General features: G+C 40.8%; 1 protein-coding gene across 1 annotated transcript in view; it reads right to left on the bottom strand.

Moving 5' to 3' along the window:
• The window catches only part of LOC310939192 (ankyrin-1-like), a gene marked incomplete at its 5' end in the record, with an annotated part of 92,579 nt that extends 76,839 nt beyond the window's left edge, over positions 1–15,740 (bottom strand). The window contains one exon of the mRNA XM_083903872.1: positions 15,624–15,740. Within this exon, the coding sequence (XP_083759998.1) occupies positions 15,624–15,740 (117 nt within the window). The remainder of the gene's footprint in view (positions 1–15,623) is intronic.
• Between the last annotated feature and the right edge of the window lie 4,007 nt (positions 15,741–19,747).

The following is a 19,747-nucleotide window of genomic DNA, read 5'->3' as shown; positions in this document are numbered from 1 at the left end:
CACTCATGTTTCAGGTTATGTTAGCATGTGATGCTGCTGTGCTGACTTTCTGTTTACATAGTTTTTTTGTGCACTAGAGAGCACCTTAGAGAGCCTTAACTAAAGCCATTATTAACCAAGACATCATTAAAGACTGAATGGAGCAGCCTGTTTAACTAGAGGATCAGAAAGGACTTCATGTTCAGACCTTTTGAGAGTTATGTTTTAGCGAACATCTGCTGCAGCCAAATCCAGCGGTTTCTGCTATAGCGTCCCGATTAAAAAAATGCAGCAGCTGGTTTCGGTCCTTTATCAGGTTTCAGATGTCTTTGAGTTGTCAGACATTCCTGCCTAAAAGCCATAGCTGGTTTAACCGTTTTAAAACTGAGCGTATCGCACACGACAAGTGCACTTTGTATTACTTTAGTTGCGCAATGTTTTGTGGTAGCGGAACAATTCCAACGGTTTCTGAAAGCACGTCAAATGCAACATGTGGTTAATTTCACTCGCGCTGTTTCAGGCAGCTGAAGAATCTGCGTCTTTCTCGACAGAGAGGAGAGAGTGGGAAGAACACCGGTGCACAGTTTCCATTGTATGGCCTGTTTTTGCACATTGAGAGACAAAGTCACAAGTCGCGTTATACTGTTCAAATTACAAATTTAAAGGTGCCATATGTAAGAATGTGGCCAAAAACGGTTACTACATTCAAATTCAAAATACCGAGGTCTTTTAGGTTTCGTTTTCTGACGCAACTGGCAACCCATGGTTGCTCGGCAACTGAGACTCTACTGACTGCAATGATTGGTAGACGGCGGTAGGTGGCGTCACATGCCAAAACATGATTTCAAAACATAAACATGATTTGCAGTCTGCAAAATATTTTGCATATATATTTGGCTTTACTGTTGTTGTTGGTGAGTTCAGTTTGTTATGAACATTATTCCTGAGTCTCTGTGACATATTAGGAGGATTTTATGGCCAGTTGCTTTAGATTTATTACATAATGCACCTTTAACATGCAAAATCTCTTGTCTGTGAGCAACTTCAGTGTTATTCGAAATGAACCTTTTTTGTTTTTATTCATTTTTAATAGTTTAAATAGTATTTTAACATGCAGTAGCCTAAACTGTAATCAACTGCCAGATTTTGGAAGTTATTCTGCAAAAATTCATTCATTCATCGTTTACCATTTTATTCTACCATTTTTAAATGGCATATGTGACCTAATTTAGGCCGCTTAGGGGAGAACAAATGAAAAAATTCTGCCTTTCTTTCAGATAACATATGATCTACCTGTATGTATCCAGGACTCTGATTTCAATGTGCAACTAAAAAAATAGAACCATACCAGGATGCATAATGAGCACATAGAACAAACTACTAACACTGTAAATTACAAATAATCTGCTTATTTATTTAATTTTTAAATAATTTAAAAAAAATGTAATGAAAATGGTTGATTCTCACTGTTACTCAGCAGAGTCTGCTCTAATTGCATCGCCTCATTACTGCTGACGTGGACTCACAGCTGGGCAGACACAGCTGATGCAGGCGGAGGTTTAAGACGCCGCCTTGGACCCAAAGTCTATACAAGAGTTTGCCAAAAATATGTGATTTATTAAGGTGAAGAGCTTTGGCTACAATAACCAGTCAGCTTTAGTTTAAGCTTGTTCCAAACAGTTCGCCATTATCCTAATGAATGTGATTGGGCTAAAACACAGTGAGGTTAAATGGAATGACTGCTTTTCTGCAAATGTAGGCTTGTTGAACAACACAATTTGGATTCTAAATTCTCAAATTGTTTTGACTTTTTTGAAAAATACTTTCTTTTTTAAGCCTGATAAAAGAAATGCATGATCATTCAAAGCCCAAAGTAACATGTTCACATCACTTCTTGTGCCTTTGAGACTGAGCAAAAAGGAACAGTTTTTGTCATGTCCGCAAAAGAAATGGCTGCTTCCAATTATTTTTTTTGTTGGACAAATTGATTGAGTGCTTCAGCTGTAAAAGAGAAGCCTGAGTATGTGTATCCTCCATCACTGCAGGCAGGATAGAGTCAGACAAGTGCTCCACAGCAGCAGAGCTAACTATGAAATGCACACGCTCATATCACCCCCTCCCTCCCCCCCCCCAATCGCAGATACTCCGGGTTTAATGATCCATCTTTGGTGTTTTATGACATCTGTGAAAAGAGGGAGAAAGAGGATAACAGCCAGATGGGGGGGGGAGGGGGGTTGCCATGGTAACTGAGGCTCCTAAATTTATAGCAAAGGAATGGGTCCATTAAATGTGGTGGCATTCTATTGTCTGATAGAAAAATCTGAAAATTGGATTAATCGACACAGTAATGTAATGGCCATGACCCCTGTGGGTCTCACGACTCAGATGGAGCAAAAAAAACAAGTTCAGAGCTAGGCTGGTGAGACAAATATCAGATTTCAGAAAATTGTTACAAAAGAGCTACAGTGGCCTTCATGATTGGTGAATGGAAGATTTTTGCAATGACTCTGATTTTGAATAACCAACAAAACTATGCCATTATGGGGAAGAGCTTTGATAAAAGAAATGACCATGAACCTGCTCACACATTTAATAAGAGTCTAAAAACAATAGTATGATGTGGCAAAAACAACTCCTTGAACACTAATACGCACAATAAAAGAAAGTTACAAGCATGTGTCCACTTTTAATGAACCCATGTTGTCCCTTTGCTGACACACACAGACACAGCAGCTCCCCGTAGTCATTCATTTCCAAGTCCTACATCAGTCCCTAGTGGTCAATCAATAGTACTGCATCGTCTTCAGCAGGAGAAAAAAGTAATCGTCTTAAAAAATATAACTGTTATGAATCGAAACACAATCAAACATTATTATTATTATTTTTTTAAATGCTTTAACTGTAAAATAGTTGGTTATGGTTAAGGTTAGGGATAAGGTTATCGTTAGGCTGTCCCAATGAATGGAACCACAGAGTCCTAAAAAGGGGGGCTGCTCAAACCTGCCTGCGTGTGCGTGTGCGTGTGCGTGTTGTCCTGCCTATGACTGGCTGTCGGTGAGTGCCGCGGTCTGATTGGCCGCTCTGCTACTGCAGTGTCAGTGTTCTCACAGCACATGGGATACAGATGGAGGAGGATTAAAAACACAGTGTGAGATTCTTCACCGTCTTCTTCCTCCATCTCTGTCCTTCACTTCATCAGCAAGTCCACACCTCTTCTATAGTGTCCCTGCTGTGTATTGGACATATTTTCTGCGGACACATTGGACGTATCAGCATACATATTTTTTTGTTGTTACAATGTTCAAACTCCTGACATCAGAGAGATACAGTGTGCGTCAGAGAGTCTTCTCTTCAACTATTTCTTTACTGTGAGCTGAGTCTCTTTTTCTCTCACTGCCATTGGCTAAAAGAGCTGCTCCACTCACTCCTCACTGGATGATGGCAGATGACGTTGCTGCTGCTGCTGCTGGAATACAGGCACTGTGCTGATGTAAGGCTATGTCAGCGTCTCTACATGCGTGTATGGTGACTGATAAGCAGGAAGTCTCATTGGTCCATGCAAAGGGAGGAACAGAAACGACTAAAGACACACATGGGATCCCCGTGTACTCGATATGAGCTGCACACGTTCAGATCAGACAGTCTAAATCTGCTGATATTCAAAGACAAACGGCAGCAATGCAATGGTAACTGTACAGTTAATCCCCTCTGACAGTGAAGAGCACTGGTCATGAATAAATTAACATCTGTCCAAGACAAAAAGCACACGGTGCAGCAGCAGCAGCAGCAGCAGCAGCAGCAGGGGCGTGCACTGCAGTGACTGTGTGGTGGTGCATGTGAACAACACTCAGCCACACACTCTTTCTACAAAAACAGATTTTTTTCTCCCCCACAACATTTACATTATCCACATTCGTCCAATATATAGAGGAAAAACTGCATTTGATGAGATATTTTCAGTCCGTATCAATACACAAACTGTCATGTGCTGCACTGCTAACATGGCTAAGAGTCACATGAGGTCAGACTTCTTTTTTTTTTTTTTTCACATGGGAATCATTTTAAAATGGTTAATACTGTAGTTGTGTCCTCATGATATACTGAAAGAAAGTTAAGTAAATTGCCTTAGGAATAATACACAACTCCTTATTTGGACATCCTGGGAGGCGGTGTTTATAGGTCACATCTTCAGGCTTTACAAAATGAGTTTTCTCGATTTGTTGTGTGTTGTTGAACTGTGATGTATTTCCAAATTCCAAAAACTCACTATATTATTTAAAGAGTACTTTTTGCTCAATAAAAAAATATATAATTTCCTCAGATTGCCTATAGGTTGTGGTGGGGAAAAAGGATAGAAGACACTCTTTTAGAATATACACATTCTTATAGCCTCTATATATTTTAACACATTTATTTACAGATGTATCCAATCTATATCAGGGTTTTCATTCTCTTGAAATCTTCAATTATTGATCACTTAAACATTAATTAACAAAAGCAATTCTTAAATCACTTAATTTTGTATGAAAATGTGCACTGATATCAGTATTTTGAGTAAATTAAAGACGAAACCTCTTGTGATTTTGCATTAATTTGTGTTATAACAATAATTTGGATGCAGCAGCATCCACATCCACTCAATTACTCCTTTGCCATGAATAAATGTTTGTTTTTTGACTCCATGTCCTGTCACAGTGGACAAAACTACACAGGACAGAGACAAGAAGAGCTGCAGAGAAGTTCCTTGCGAGCCGCTCTGTTCTATTTCACAGCTCATTGCTCACACAGGCAATTAAGAAATTGCTCGGTAAATCAATAGAGCACTTCAGTCGCATGTACAACATCGCCATAGCTGCTTCCCCTCTCTGCTGATACTCCGGCCTCGTGTCTACGACGACCAGACGCAGACACTGAGCTGGGGCTGCCATTTTAACATCCTACAGTAAATGCTGCACTTATCGTGTCAGCTGATAATAATGAAAACTAAACTGACAACAGAACGAGATACGGACGTTTCCATCACGGCAGCTATGGTCACGGGAAATAGATATTATGTGGGCATTCATGGAAACTTGATTTCTAGCAATCTCTTCACTTTTTTTTTCAGTCATGGAGGCTTTAACTTGTAATTTATTCTTCAATATAGACAGTCAAATTATTATAAGTCGTTTATCCCTAGCCGCCGCAGAAATGAGAGGATGGTGATGACAGACCGCAACAAATTAAAAAGAAGAGACATTTAGCAGACAAAAAAGGAGAGGAAGTTATGGGCATATACTGATAAGGCAGGGTGTAAATGAGGACAGTGTTTTTTTGGCTCCCACCAAACACACACTTTGATTCCCCAGTAGTCTCAGCTGCTGCACATCTCCGCACACAGTCAGTGGGCGAGGACAAGCCTAAATTAAGACACCCTTATAAACTCTCGACAAGAAAGTGAAAAAAACGCTGCATTAGCTCAGTTGAAACGTTACACAGCAAACCTACATGTAAGAGAGAGTACAGTTGGCAGGCACGATAAGACGCATGTGGGCAAAGGAACTGGAATATATTGTTTTGTCTGAGCGTCATAAACACGGCCAGCTCTGTCACATAAAGGCCCCCCGGAAAGATTGGGATGTAAAAAAATGGGCCTGGTGCCACTTTTATCGCATTGAATGATACGTTACCCTGTTTTTTTAATCATAAATGCCAGCACTGGACAGACTGGTAGTCTATCACAGGGGACTCATTATAGACACAGTTAAATTGTGTGTTTGGGTGTGACTTCAACCCTCAAAGGGTATAATTATATATATCCGCCCTCCCACCATGAAGGAATATCCATAAATCTGCTTACAAATCAGTGCAAATGCAAAATAGCCTTAGAATAATCACCTTTTTAAAGGTGCCATATGTAGGAATGTGGTCAAAAACCGTTACTGCATTCAAATTCAAAATACTGAGGTCTTTTACGTTTCGTTTTCTGACGTAACTGGCAACCCGTGGTTGCTCGGAAGCAGAGACTCTACTGACTGCAATTATTGGTAGACGGCGGTAGGTGGCGCCACATGCCAAAACATGATTTCAAAACATAAACATGATTTGCAGTCTGCAAAATATTTTTTTAATGCAAATGTTTTGGCTGTACTGTTGTTGTTGGTGAGTTCAGTATGTTTTATGAACATTATTCCTGAGTCTCTGTGACATATTAGGAGGATTTTATGGCCAGTTGCTTTAGATTTATTACATAATGCACCTTTAAAGTTTTCTTTAGCCGATGAACTTATAATTGATCACGACGTACAGTAAAAAAGCATGCAGTTGAACCGTGAACTCAGAAAATGTCTGTTTAAATGTCCTAATATGCATACTGCACTGCGTTTCTTTATCTTATTATGAAACACACTGAAAAAATAATGAGTTTCTTTACAGATGTGACCATGAGTTAAGAGGCAATTCAGTTTTCCTTATTAAAAAAAATAAAGAAAAGAAGAGATGATAACAGAGGCGTCACTAGGTTTTAAGGACAGGGGATGCTTATCCCCCAAGAGAAGCACTGGATGTGAGCGAACATAGCGCACAACAGCACAACATTTCACAAACAGCTGACAAAGACTGAGAAACTGAGTAACTGATCAACATAGAGGCTAATGCCATGACTTTCCCTCACAACACATTGTTTGCTTGCACAGATTACATTTTGGGCACATATGTAACTAAAATGGTTGCAATTTCAAGCCCTGAAAAATATTACTTAGTTACTTAAATTAAAGTAATATTAAGATACTGTATTATTACTATTATTATTATCCACTGATGATAATCATACGTGAATAAGCTCAGCTCCTGACGCACGGTGTGCATCCATGCGTAAATTGAGAAACACAGCTGATGCTCCGGAACTTAGTCTATGGTAAAAATGACAACCAGGGCTAACTAGCTAGCTAGCTGTTCTTTTAGAGCTGGAATTTAACTTTTGACCGCAAAACAACAAGCTAGGTTTTTATTTTTCAAACAGGGCGCACTTGGTTCATTAATTACATGGGACTTTCTGCTGTTAGCTGTTAGCTGTTAGCTGGGGGCTGGAGCTAACTAACTGTTGCTAGCAGCAGTGATGAATACTTACTGAAAAACTTTCTGATGTCCATTCTTCATTCACGTCACTCTGCTAAGCTGCTGTATTCGCTCTGTGCGCTTCAAGGTGCACACACGCTGCAGGAGTGCAAGCAAGGTCGCAGACTGGAAAACGTGGACTGGATTTCCAGTGATGTGGGCGTTCTCTATATGAACAAGTGGAATGGATTGGATAACGACGCACTGAAGGGGCTCTCTCTGCCGGTACACTATGAAGTGAAGGGAAACGGACAGATTTATGCTCATATTTAAGTGAATAATGATAGGTTACATCATTATTATTTTTTTTATTATTTTTTTTTGTAAAAAAATAAATAAAAATAAAAATAAAATAAAAACTCCAAAGTGCTTAAGTGACGCCACTGAATAGTTGGAGAGAAGGATTTTTTTTTTTTTTGTAAAGCTCATACTGTTATGAAACGCCCACAGGATTTTCTCAAATACAGTACACTTTAAACTTCACATTTGTGAAGGGGGGAGGGGGGCGCAGGGTTATTGTTGCTGCAGCAAATTATGAAATCTACTGCAAAAAGACTGCAGTATTTTTTTATTTTTTTTTGTCACTATCAAGTAATTTGCTTCTCTGCCAGGAAGGTTATGTTTTCATCTGCGTGGGTTTAACTAGAAGTTTGTTCTTCCGGTAATAAAATTCCTGTCTCTAGTTTCTTACAGATCAATGTGATTTTTCCGATTTGTGACATCACAAAAATGAATACATTTCTATAATGGGCAAAACTCATCAGCTTTGAACGCAGTTTGGTATGTTTAACGAGTTCAGGAGCGTACGTCGCAGCAACATCTTAACATATCACAATGAATTTCACACCTACGTACGATGGAAGTAACTATATAAAGCGAGTAAAGTTCTAAGCAGGTCCAGAACTGTAAAAGTTTCAGGTGCTGGAATGTAAAAACACAGGTGACAAAGCATTTAAGCCTTGGCAGAGGTTTCCGCTCTCTTTATTTTCACAAAACCACAGCAAAGTTTCTCATCCATATTGTTGATTTGGCAAACTTTTTACACCGGATGCTGTTTCTCATTTAACCCTCTCCATTAAAGCTTGGGACCAGCATCAATAACACACTTATGCAACTTTTCCACTACATGGTCTTGGCACGTTTTTTTTTTTTTTGCTTTTCCATTAGAGATAGCACGTGGTACCTGGAACTTTTTTTTTAGTACCTTCTCTGGTGAGGTTCCAGGCGAGGTGTGCCGATAGTATGCATGACGTCATCAGAAGATGTCCAACAAAAGAATCAAACTTGAGTTAATCTCCAACATTTGGCAAGGAAATGTCTAAAATGTAATTTTAACAGAGGAGTCTACACTCTACCAAGGGTTCTTGGTAACACTAATGGTTCCAGTAAGAACCATTTTGATCCAGAGAACCCTTTACAACCCCTTTCCTGAATAAAGGGTTTTCAAAGGGTTCTTGGTATCACTAAGGGTTCCAGGTAGAAGCTTTATAAAAAGGTTCTACCTGGAATCAAAAAGGGTTCTCCTATGCTGACAAGCCAAAGAACCTTATATGGTTCTACTTTTATTTCAAAGAGTATAGTGTATTTAGCGACAGCACTAAGCCTGTGACTGTGAGCAGTGAGCCGCATCATCACCCCCTGCTGCTGTATATCAGTTCAGTGACTGTGTCACACGGAGACGGTGCTCAGGTCACGCAGGACGTCCTGAACAAATCTCTTTAATTAACTGATTCTAATGATTCACTTCATCGAAAACAACGACTTTACAAGTCACTAGTTTGTGAGCGTCGCATCGAAAGCGAAGTCACAGAGTCGAGCCGCGCTGTGCCAAGATGGAAAGGCAGCATTATGCACCACATATGACTGGATTCTTTCCTCCTTCTTTAATCAAACTAATAATTGAGTTATTATGAAGTGAAAAGTATTCAAAGATATTAAGTATCTTCTGAGAGAAACCCCGGAAATGCGATACTTTAACAATGCAGATAATGGAAAAAGGCTGATGTTACAGGAGTATTGAGGTCATCTGGCAACTTGGACTCCACTTGGAAAATCATTATTACTTTACCGCACAATTACTAGAAGCTGCAACAGTTTTAGTCGGTGCCGTCAATACTTTGATTGTTTCAAGCATCGCTGCCAAGAGCTGATTAAGACTGTCCTTCCCTCTCTCTCTCTGTCTTTTACCTCGGTCTGTCTATTCCTGTCTGATCCAGGCAGGTCTCCTCCCTTGTGCTCACCTTCAAAATGTCTGCGACACACACACCGACACTCCTTCATTGTCTCCCACCCACACACACACACACACACACACACACACACTCTGCCTATGTCGTGACTCCTGTGCTGAAACTTGTGCTACACACAACACCTCACCCACTGCCAGGAGGGCTGAAACATCAGGGGATCCTCTTTCCCAATTTAATGAAAAATTCTAGTGTTTTCCCCCCAAAAAATTGAATTACATTTACCTGCTCATACTACACATGTGACAAGTTAACACTCTTTTGATTTACTGCTCATAATATGTCCCCGTTTTTGTCTGGTTGGAACAATTCACAGTCCTACATTTTCCATATTCTAACTCTCCCTCAAAACCCACCTAAGCTGCCTATAGTTGTCATATAATCAAGGACGTGAGTCATTATAGTCAGATTAATTCATTCTATGGTGTGATGTCATACCAAACACCAATCTGCCATGGACCAAAAGAACAACAACAATGGTGTGTGTTCAGTGAAAATGAGAAGACAGGATGGGATAAATCTACTGAGAGCAGTGTGTGTGTGTGTGTGTGTGTGTGTGTGTGTGTGTGTGTGTGTGTGTGTGTGTGTGTGTGTGTGTGTGTGTGTGTGTGTGTGTGTGTGTGGAATGTCCCAGTTCTTAGTGTCGATCTTCCACTGCAGAGAAAGCGGAGGATAAGAAGCCTAACTAACAATATCCTCATCTTCTCTGCCATTCTCTCTCTCTCTCTCTCACTCCACAGTTTCCTCCTCTTTTCTCCTGCCACTCGTAAGCCCCCTCACTCCCACAGCTGTGCTCCTTCATCTAACTCCATCTTCCCTCCATGTGCTTTCTCTAATTCCCCTTTATTTTAATTAGATTTCACCCCCAGCCCCCCACCCCCCGCCTTATTGCCCCCCCATCTCCTATTTGCAACCCCTTTCTCGTCTTCCCCATCCACCAATCACAATGCTTGAAGGCCTCTGCACCAATACTCTGGCTCAGCAACCCCCTCATACGGAGCCTTATTACAGAAAACATTGCAGCTTTCTGCCACGAGGGTGCCATGAAACACATTACATCCCTCATCGTCTGCCTCTTCTCTCCACACACACACACACACACACACACACACACACACACACACGTTCCTCTCCTCCATCCCTGCTTCTCATCCCGTCTCTCTCGGTTTCCTCTCTGCCGTCGTTGCCCCTCTGCTCCGTAATGGAGTCATTACATAATTCATAACGCTCTTTCCCTCAGTTGCGTTACTGGTTTGTTGTCAGGCGGAACAGTTTTGGCATCTGGTACTCCGGGCTCGTGCTCCAGCTATCATAATTCTGACTCTGCGTTCTTCAAATAACCACAAAGGTGATCGTTTGTGAGCTTGATAAGTGAGGAAAGAAACTAGAGAGACAGTTCTCACATTAGCTCATCTAAGCATCTTTACGTGGATAATAACGGTCTCATTCCGACCGAATGGAGACAAATGAGATGTAAACTGAATTAAATCATACTCGGAAGAGGAATATGAGCACGGAATTAAATTAGCACCTAACGTAAACCTACTCTGAGCTGCGTCTTCATAATAACAGTTGGATTATATTGTCAGACTAAAGTTGTGGTTTGTAAATGTCTGCAGCGAATCAACCATTAGAGTCAAAAGAAACAAATAAATCACCATTAGACATTTTGTTAAAACCCAAATTAAGAACATAACATATTAAAACCAAGCATAGTTATCGTGCCGAGCCTTACGTTAAAGTGAATTTATGAGTCGCTCACTTAAGTAACACTAATCCTTCCCCTCGCCCTTGAAGTAGGCAGATAAAAACGTTAATGAAGGTGAAATTGAGAATGAGTCACACTTGTCCTCTCTATGATGACCTAAGAACACCTTTACTGATTGATATGTATTCGCAAAACCCAGAAATATTATAATGACCTGATGAGGAGAGAATATAATTGATTTTTTTAAAGGTTTAAAATGTAGTTGGCTACCTTTGTTTGTTAACTCCTTTAGCACTGTCTGTCGATTTGCGTTCACTGGTCTCGCCAATTGGACAAATTCTCCATGCACGACACGATAATAAATCGATCAATCGATCAGCAACGCTGCTAATAAACACCTGCATATCATGCATGCAACTCCAAATCACCACCGTTTTTGAATCAAAACTGTTCCAAATGTATACAGGGGTATATATATAAATGCAAAAGAAAAGAAAAGACATGCAAGAATATAAGGATGGGCAGTAGAGTAGGTTTAGTGAAGCAGAGGACAAAAGGATATAGACACTGGCTGTAGAGCACGAAGAATAAAGAGGCTTCATATAAGAATCTTGGCTTAAAGAAGTGTCAGGGGATTAATGTGGTACAATGCCTGCTCACAAGGGACCTCTGTCTGTGTGTGTGTGTGTGTGTGTGTGTACACAGAAATTTTGATTCAAACTATGTTTATGAGGGCATTTTGTCCATGTGAGGACATTTTTGCTGGGTCCTCACAACTTCAAAAGGCTTTTAGAGGGTTAAAATGTGCTTTTAGGGGTGAGAATTAAGTATAGGTTAAGGGTTAAGGGTTAAGGTTAGTTGTGATGATGTAGGCTGTCCTCATTAAAAATGCTATACAAGAATTGTATTGTGCATGTGTGTGTGTCAACCTCCGCCCCCCATCCCAAAAGCGTGGCAGAACAATACAGCCAGCTGACAGAAGCAGGGAGGGAGGGAGGAAGGGCTGTGAAGGAAGGAAGGGGGGGCATAAAGATGAAGAGAGATACGGGTAAATGGGGGGGGGGGGGGGTGCAGAGGAGATGAGAGAAGAAAAAAAATGCCAGAATTGAGTCCTTCCTAAAAATAAACCTCACCAGAAGCAGCATTTACTGTATGTATCTCCGTCCCCTCGGACTGCTTCAAAACTCTCACTTCAAAACACATCAAACACCCCTGGCTGTCAATCACACAAATGACCTTTGCTCCTTATTTAATCCTGACCTCTCTTTTAGTGAAGTGGTGAATGATATCTTTATGTGGTTTGACACTAAAGCAATTTCTGGCAGAGGGATACTCAACAACTTCAATGTCAACATTGTGTAAAATGGAGTCATATGAATAACGTGAAATATAATAATTTGGCCACTAAATTTGAAGTATAGTATACTTCCATTCTGAGGGAGCCCTACTTTACAGTAAATAATCTGCTCTTTGCTCCCTCCATGTTAGTGTCCTCATGTACTAATGTGTGTGTGTATTTAGCTGAGACTAAGGACACGGTGGAGGTCAGGTGAGGGCGCCCACCGCCACCGTCACCGTCTGGAGTCTCGCCATCGCTAAAAAACTATGAGCGCCGGTCCAGAATGATGACGACGATGGAAATACCGAAGGGGAAAATGATGCCAACAGTTCCGACTGAGTAGTGTTTTCATTTTCGCTGTCTGCCTCCGAGCCAGTTTGGTTACACACACACACACACACACACACACACTGATTTTTGTCCTGTTGCCAATTTCAATCCCCCTACTGAAAGCCATATTACTCTGCTTCACGGGAGGGTCAGCCCCACAGACCATAATACACATTCATGGTACACTAAATAAAGGAGGAGAATTCCCCAGCATGCTCTGGACATTGAAGAACATGATATAAGCCTGCAGTTAGTTTGTGCAAGTCACCAACGCACTCAGTTGTGCAGCACTTGCCCTTTAATGAAGAAGTAAGTTTACCTGAAAGGAACCACAACACTACAGCAGACATGATGTTCAGCATAAAAGTGCAACATGACCTGTATACTTCAATCTTTGCAGCATGTATATACTAATAGCTTGGCAGCCACATGGTCTCAGTGGTGCTCTAATGCTCCTGTTTCCCCAAGCTTCCCGTAAGAGGCATCAAAACATCACACAGCACCGGCCGCTGCTTAATGCATGTTCAATACAAGGTATACTGTATGTAAAAAGGAGAAATGTGTGTGTGCGTCATAAAGAAATTATTATATTATTATATAAACTTTGCACATAGCCAGTAGACTTGTTTACACCGACCTCTCCTCTCAGCTTTCAGACATCGTATTGATCTGACGCTCGGCTAAAAAGATAAAAACATCCAACGTTGACCTCTAATATGTTTAAAAGTGACTATAAGTTACATTACATTTCATGAGAGCATCAACAGAAATGACACTTAAGATTAGAGGAGGAGAGAGAGTGAGATGAGGTAACATGAGGTGAGAAAGGGGAAAGAAAGGTAATTGAGGTGACATAACGTGAGGGAGGTATTATTTCTGGTGCCAAGAACTGTCCTGGGACTGCATTATAGATCAAGATAGCCGATATCCTCCATTACGCTACAAACAAACGGGGGGAAACTGCTGATGTCACCTGACGCACACATTACCACAGCAACACGTCTCTCTCACCTGTTGCCGCTGACGGAGGAGCGAGCAGTGAATCTTTGGCTGAAAGGACAGATTGTGCCGTCAAGGTCACAGGCCTCCTGCCTCCTGCCTCCTCCTCCGCCGTCCACATTCACACGATTCACATTCAGTCAAATTTGAATAGACTACGTAATGACGGCGCGTAGATTTATAACAGATCATCATTAACTGCTGCATTCGTGGGCTGTTCTACAAAGACTCACGACTCTTGTGGTGGTGGAAGCAAGGAGAGAATCCAATGTGGAATTTAACTTTCAAAATTATGCATTTTTAACAAAAAAGTGAGGAGAAACTTGCAGAATAAGTCTGGCTAATATCTAATTATGGTTAAATACATAAATAACCATATTTAAATGCTTAAAACAAAGTTTAACTTTATAAATTAACTAATAAATATTACAGTTGCTTCAAAAAATGATTACTAATAACACAAGCAGAGGAATAAACAGTAAAAAATCAATTGACCTTAATAAAAAAGATAAATTCTAGTTTTGGTGCCAGGGCCCTTTTTTTAATATGTCCTCTAAATGTGTATTACATGTTTGGACATTCCTTTAATCATTCTTTATTTAATGCCTTTAATCTGTGCCTCAAATTATTTTTCTACACTAGGGGGAACCACTAAAACATGACTGAGTCTTGGTTTTTCACATTTTGGGGACTGGTGTGTCCTCCAAAGTCCCAAATATAAGTATTAAAATGATTAAAAAGTTGATTTTGCATAATATGGGCCCTTTAAGCCATGTGATAGGTTCAGAAGGACATAAAGTGGCACAAGTGATACATGTGGTAGAGTGAAAAGTGCACTAATATAAGGAGTATTTTAAATCGTACTAGTTGTAGCCCCCCCCACCAATAATCAGATGGTGTTTTCCCCTTTTTTTGTCTTTGGGTCTTAACTACTCACAAACCACAGGAGGTCACCTCTCCACTCTGACCTTGATGGAAATGAGATGACTGCTATTGATTCTCCGTGACAGGTGGCTAACCCTGGACTAATGATGACCTCGGGGCTGATCGGCACGGACACACACGGACGCACGCATACGCGACCGTACAGTCAACATGCGCACAAACTGGTGCATGCAGACGATTTGAAGAATAAGCAAAAAAAACAACAAAAAAAATAGGTCGAAAAAAGTATGAAGACACTCAAACAACACACGACCGTTGGCTGCGATGTTTGGATTTCATCACGTGAAGTTGTCATTGACGTGAAAAGGTTATCGATTTTGAAGTCGGATGTATCGATTCGACTTGTGTACGGTGACGTATGTACGCGCACACACATGCACGCAGACACACACACACACACACACACACTCAGAGAGAGAGAGAGAGAGAGAGAGAAACCGCAGGGTGTGACTGCTGATGTCTCTGGCATCAGGACAGTTACTTTCAAAGACAGTTTATATGCAAATGGGGCACAAAGCCTTACACACACCGCTATAAATATGAAAAAGAGATGATTTTTCTTCATCAAGGAGCTTCTTTTCTTTGCTAAAGAACTAAGGACTTTTTTTTAAGAAGGACCAACACACACACAGCTGCCTAAAATATAAGTCTGTGTGTCTACTATAGCTGATTCCTTGATTATTTTCTTTTCCCAGTCCATGCTCTCTACTCATCCATCTCACTCTGTCTGTTTCAACCAACCTGCCCCCCCCCCCCCCCCTCAGTATTCCCAATGGGACCACCCCTCTAATTCTGCTGTGTGTGTGTATGTGCGTGAGAGCATGTGTGTGAGGCTGCACCATGACAAAAGCTCAGCTAGACCAATGTGTCCCATTCCTTTCTTTCTGCCCCGTGCTCTTTCAATCCCTTCCTCGCCCCCCTTTCTCTCTCTCTCTGCCTCCCTCAGACGCCTTCCAAAATCCTCCATCCATTCCTCCTCTACCTTTTTCTTCACTTCGCGCGAGCGCTTCCTCGCCGCCTTCTTCTTCTCCTTCTCGTCTTCCACAGCATTGAGGTTCTCATCTGCCTTTTTCTTCAGCTGCGAGGCGGCATGCGCCATGCTGATCCAGTCCAATTAATCCTCACAGGTGGGAAAACGGGGGATGAATGGAGGTATGATGCGAGGACCTCCCCGAGTCTCCCCTGTAGCCTTTTGTTTCTTCGCTCTTAATGATCTTTTTTGTTCCTCAGCTTCTCCTCAGCTGTCAGAAAGGCAGCCCTCACAGGTATCTGAGAGGGAGATTGTCCAGAAAGGATTTTCCTCTGGTCGTTTAAAAGCTTCCCCTCTTTCTATTGTTCCTTATCTCTCTCAGCAGCAATCCACTCCACACTAGGCAGATGCAGAGGTCCAGTCTAGGGCAGGACAGAACCTGGACTCTGTCTCCTCCTCAAGATCCTCTGCTGAGATACGGCAGCTGACTCCACTGCTCTGTTGCTCAAAGTGCTAAATAAGTGCCAGTGATAGGAAATACAAAAACTAAATATTTATATGGTCCACAGTTTGATGATCAGATTGTCCTCTCGATTAAGAAAAATATATAAAAACCATTCAGTTACAGGTGCATTAATAGAGTGGCTCAATCTCCAGCTCCTAGCCCAGCCAAGAGCTCTGTCCTCTGGGTAAACAGACTGGTCCAGCTGCTTGTTTGTTGACTGGTTCCCAAAGCTCGTCTCCTGCACCTGAACACTGAGCCATCCTCTATGTGCACACACGCAGACGCATGCACAGTCCGTGACGTCTCACTGGGACATATGAACAAGAGGGAAATGACAGTGGAAAGGAGGTTGAGACAGGAGGAGGAGGAGGAGATGGAGGAGGGAGGGGTGAGAGGGGAGGAGGGGGGTAGAAGGAAGTAGAGAGAGCAGCCAGGACAGCAGGAATAAAGGAGGGAGCAGGAATGGATGAATACCTCTGCTCAGTACCAGCTGCCTATGGCTGGGCGATAGAGACAGAGGAAAGAAGGGTGAGGCTTCACGCATGCAGGGCAACACACAGTACAGAACACCAGTGGGTGTCCGGGACAGCAAAGTGCAGCAAGTGCACAGCATCCATTTATGTTTCACTCCACACAGTTTTCATCCCCACTCTTCTCCCATCTCGGTCGCGGCCACCATACAAACACAGGGGACGATAAATTATTAAACGTGGTAAATCTTTTTTAAGACTTGCATCTCCTCTCATCACAGTTTTTATTTAAGGAAAGTACAATCTGTCTATTGCAATTGTGTCGTTCCGATTGTTTCTATTTTAATTTTTATATGTTTTCTATGTTTCCTGTTAAACTAGTTTTCCTTATACAGACCAAATGTCTGTGAATTGAGTGTGTTGCCAAGTCCCTTGCACCAAATGTCTATTTTCAATGTTAGGTTATGTAATGTCGCCAGAAAAATAAGCTGCAACAACGAATAACAACTAACTTATAAATAAAAAAAAAAACATTATTGTGATACACTGATACAGCAAATTCTGGCCAGTCCATCATTTTGGTCCAGACTGAAACAACTAAGATAATTTACCACAAAAAAATCCCCATAAAGTGATAAAAAAATATCTCTTCTGACTTTATCGCCCCACAGAAAAATGTGTTTGTGTGTTTAAAATTGAGGTTTTAAATCATGCAAATGGAAAATTCAGCATCATCCTCCTGTCTGAGACGCTGGGGGTGTGTCCACTGGAGGAGACAAAAGACATTAACACATACTCATTCAATAAACATATAAGCGGCGATGATTTGCATTGGTCCCAAAGCGTTTATGTGAGTCCATTGTCCTCCTAATACACAGCCACACACATTCTGGTTAAAGGCAGTAGTGTAAGATCAGGTGAAGTTACTTACAAGTAAAAGATTAAACTGCTGATAAATGTTGGAGGAGGAGTTATGCTAATTATGGCTCCAGCGTGTCATCGAGCCATATTTTGGACATGCCAAAAATCTTGTATTCTTCTTTTTTACTCCATCATTATTTAGTTTTTCCACATGTTCTCAGCCACTATTTTCTAACATGTAATAACAATGTGTGAAGAAAATAATCTCACGCATTTGCTTTACTGGGACTTTAAATTTAGAGCATGACCTTACGGTGGAGTAGAACTTCCTATCCTAACTAACTATCCTATCAGGAAGTACAGCAAATTAAGTGATCCACTACTATTAACATATGGCTCTCACTACCACAGAGTGGATATTCTTGAGCATGTAGCTCAAAGGAATAAGAACCACTCACTGTATAGCTGCTCATGGTTACACAATGTTATTTTGTCACAAGAGACCTTCGTAGAATTTAAGGGGAAAAAAGCTGTAATAACATCAGTTAGAGTCGCACATAAAAACTTCCATTAATGGCCACGATGCTTCTCTTATGATGAAATTCGGATTAAATAAGACAAGACACTATAGAATATATTCTTAGAAGGACACATAGATACTGTATCTGTTTCCCGTATGTGTGAACTATACTCATGAGACTGGGTCTACTCACTGCAGCCTTTGCATATCAACAACATGAGAGAGGGTATGGGGACTGTAGCCCATGACACTGACATGTGACAGCAGAGCATGCTTCTCATTGGCTGTCTGGGATAAAAGAGAGAGCGAGAGACAGATGTCACTGGCTACTCACAAGTCCCTCCCACAACGTGATGAAAACAAAGAGGAGGATGTGAAGAGGATGTTTCAGTGCACACAAGCAACTAAAACAGCAGCATAATCAAAAAAAAAAATGGTATGCTTATTATTATCATTTTTAACAAAAAGGTACTGCATCTTACAGAATAGCTTTGAGGTATTGTGTCTGTATCGCTCTCTAAAATGGGTCAAATCCCAACCCCCATTACCAAAATCAAATAATACTGTAGCTATGGGAGGATACAACATAGAGGTGAAGCATAATAACTAAAAACATGGATGGAGACTGGATACATCAATGGCTCAGCTCTGCATATTGCAGCAGGTCAAAGGTTTTGTCAATGCATGTGTTTTGTTTCTTCGCTGCTTAATTGAGGCCAAAGGGCCGACGTACGTAAGTGATGATCCACTGATGATCTTTCGGTGCACTGTTCATTGTAACACACAATAATTACTTTAAAAAATTAGCCTGAATTTGACCTATTTTAACAATATTAATCTATTTTTTTTGTAACTGGCTATTTTAAAACTGAAGAAAATGCCAATTGCAATTTAAAAAGTAAAATACATCATGTCATTCATGCCAGTTTCAAATCCCAAATGATGAAGCAAACATCAATATCCATGAGACCAGGAAGAGCAAATATTCAACATTTGTGTTGAATCTAAAAAACCTAAACAACGACTGGTGATGTCATGTTCCATCACAGAGCAAATCTCCTTAAACACAAAAAAATGTTACCGATAAGGACCTGTTATGGTCAAAGGGCTTCATTAAGTATGTAACATTCCACTGATGATCTTAAGGTGTATAGTTTATTGTGACGCACTATCATAAAGTAGAAAATCCCCTCCCTACATGAGCCAACTTTAAATAGAATTTATTGGTCTAATCCCTCATTATCTCCATCTACAAAAAGGAGCTTAAAATATAGATGTTTTAGCCATTAGACGTCTTCGGTCTGTTCTGAAACATGGATTAACAGCAGGGGATTTTCTCTCTACATGGATCAAAAAATTAAAAAAAAAAACTAACGTAACATAAAACGTCTGAAGTCTCTGACTCTTTGCTTCTCGAGTTTTCATTTTATTCTAAATCCCCATGTGCTCTGGAGTGTAAACGGCTTACTCAGGAGAAATGTCAGGGTCTATAAGGTAGGTCACCAGTAAAGATGTGAGTCAGTTGCATTATTTCTTTTATCAATCTATGTATCAGTATTTTTGCTGATCTAACCACAGGAGCCGCACTTAATCAAGTCATGGCAAGTGTGTGTGTTATTGGCTTCTACAGCATAGGAAAAAGTATTGCACTGTAGAAGGTTGAATTTATTTTACCTGGTTTTTTTTGTTATCGTCTATGGATTACTTCCATAAGTAAAAGGTATCATGTTATTCAGACAGTTTCAAAGCCCACGTGTCCATAAAGAAGGCTGACGTCAAC

This window comes from Microchirus variegatus (genome assembly GCF_963457635.1).
Source record: "Microchirus variegatus genome assembly, chromosome: 17".
Lineage (NCBI taxonomy): Eukaryota > Metazoa > Chordata > Actinopteri > Pleuronectiformes > Soleidae > Microchirus > Microchirus variegatus.
This window is presented reverse-complemented; position numbering and strand designations above follow the sequence as displayed.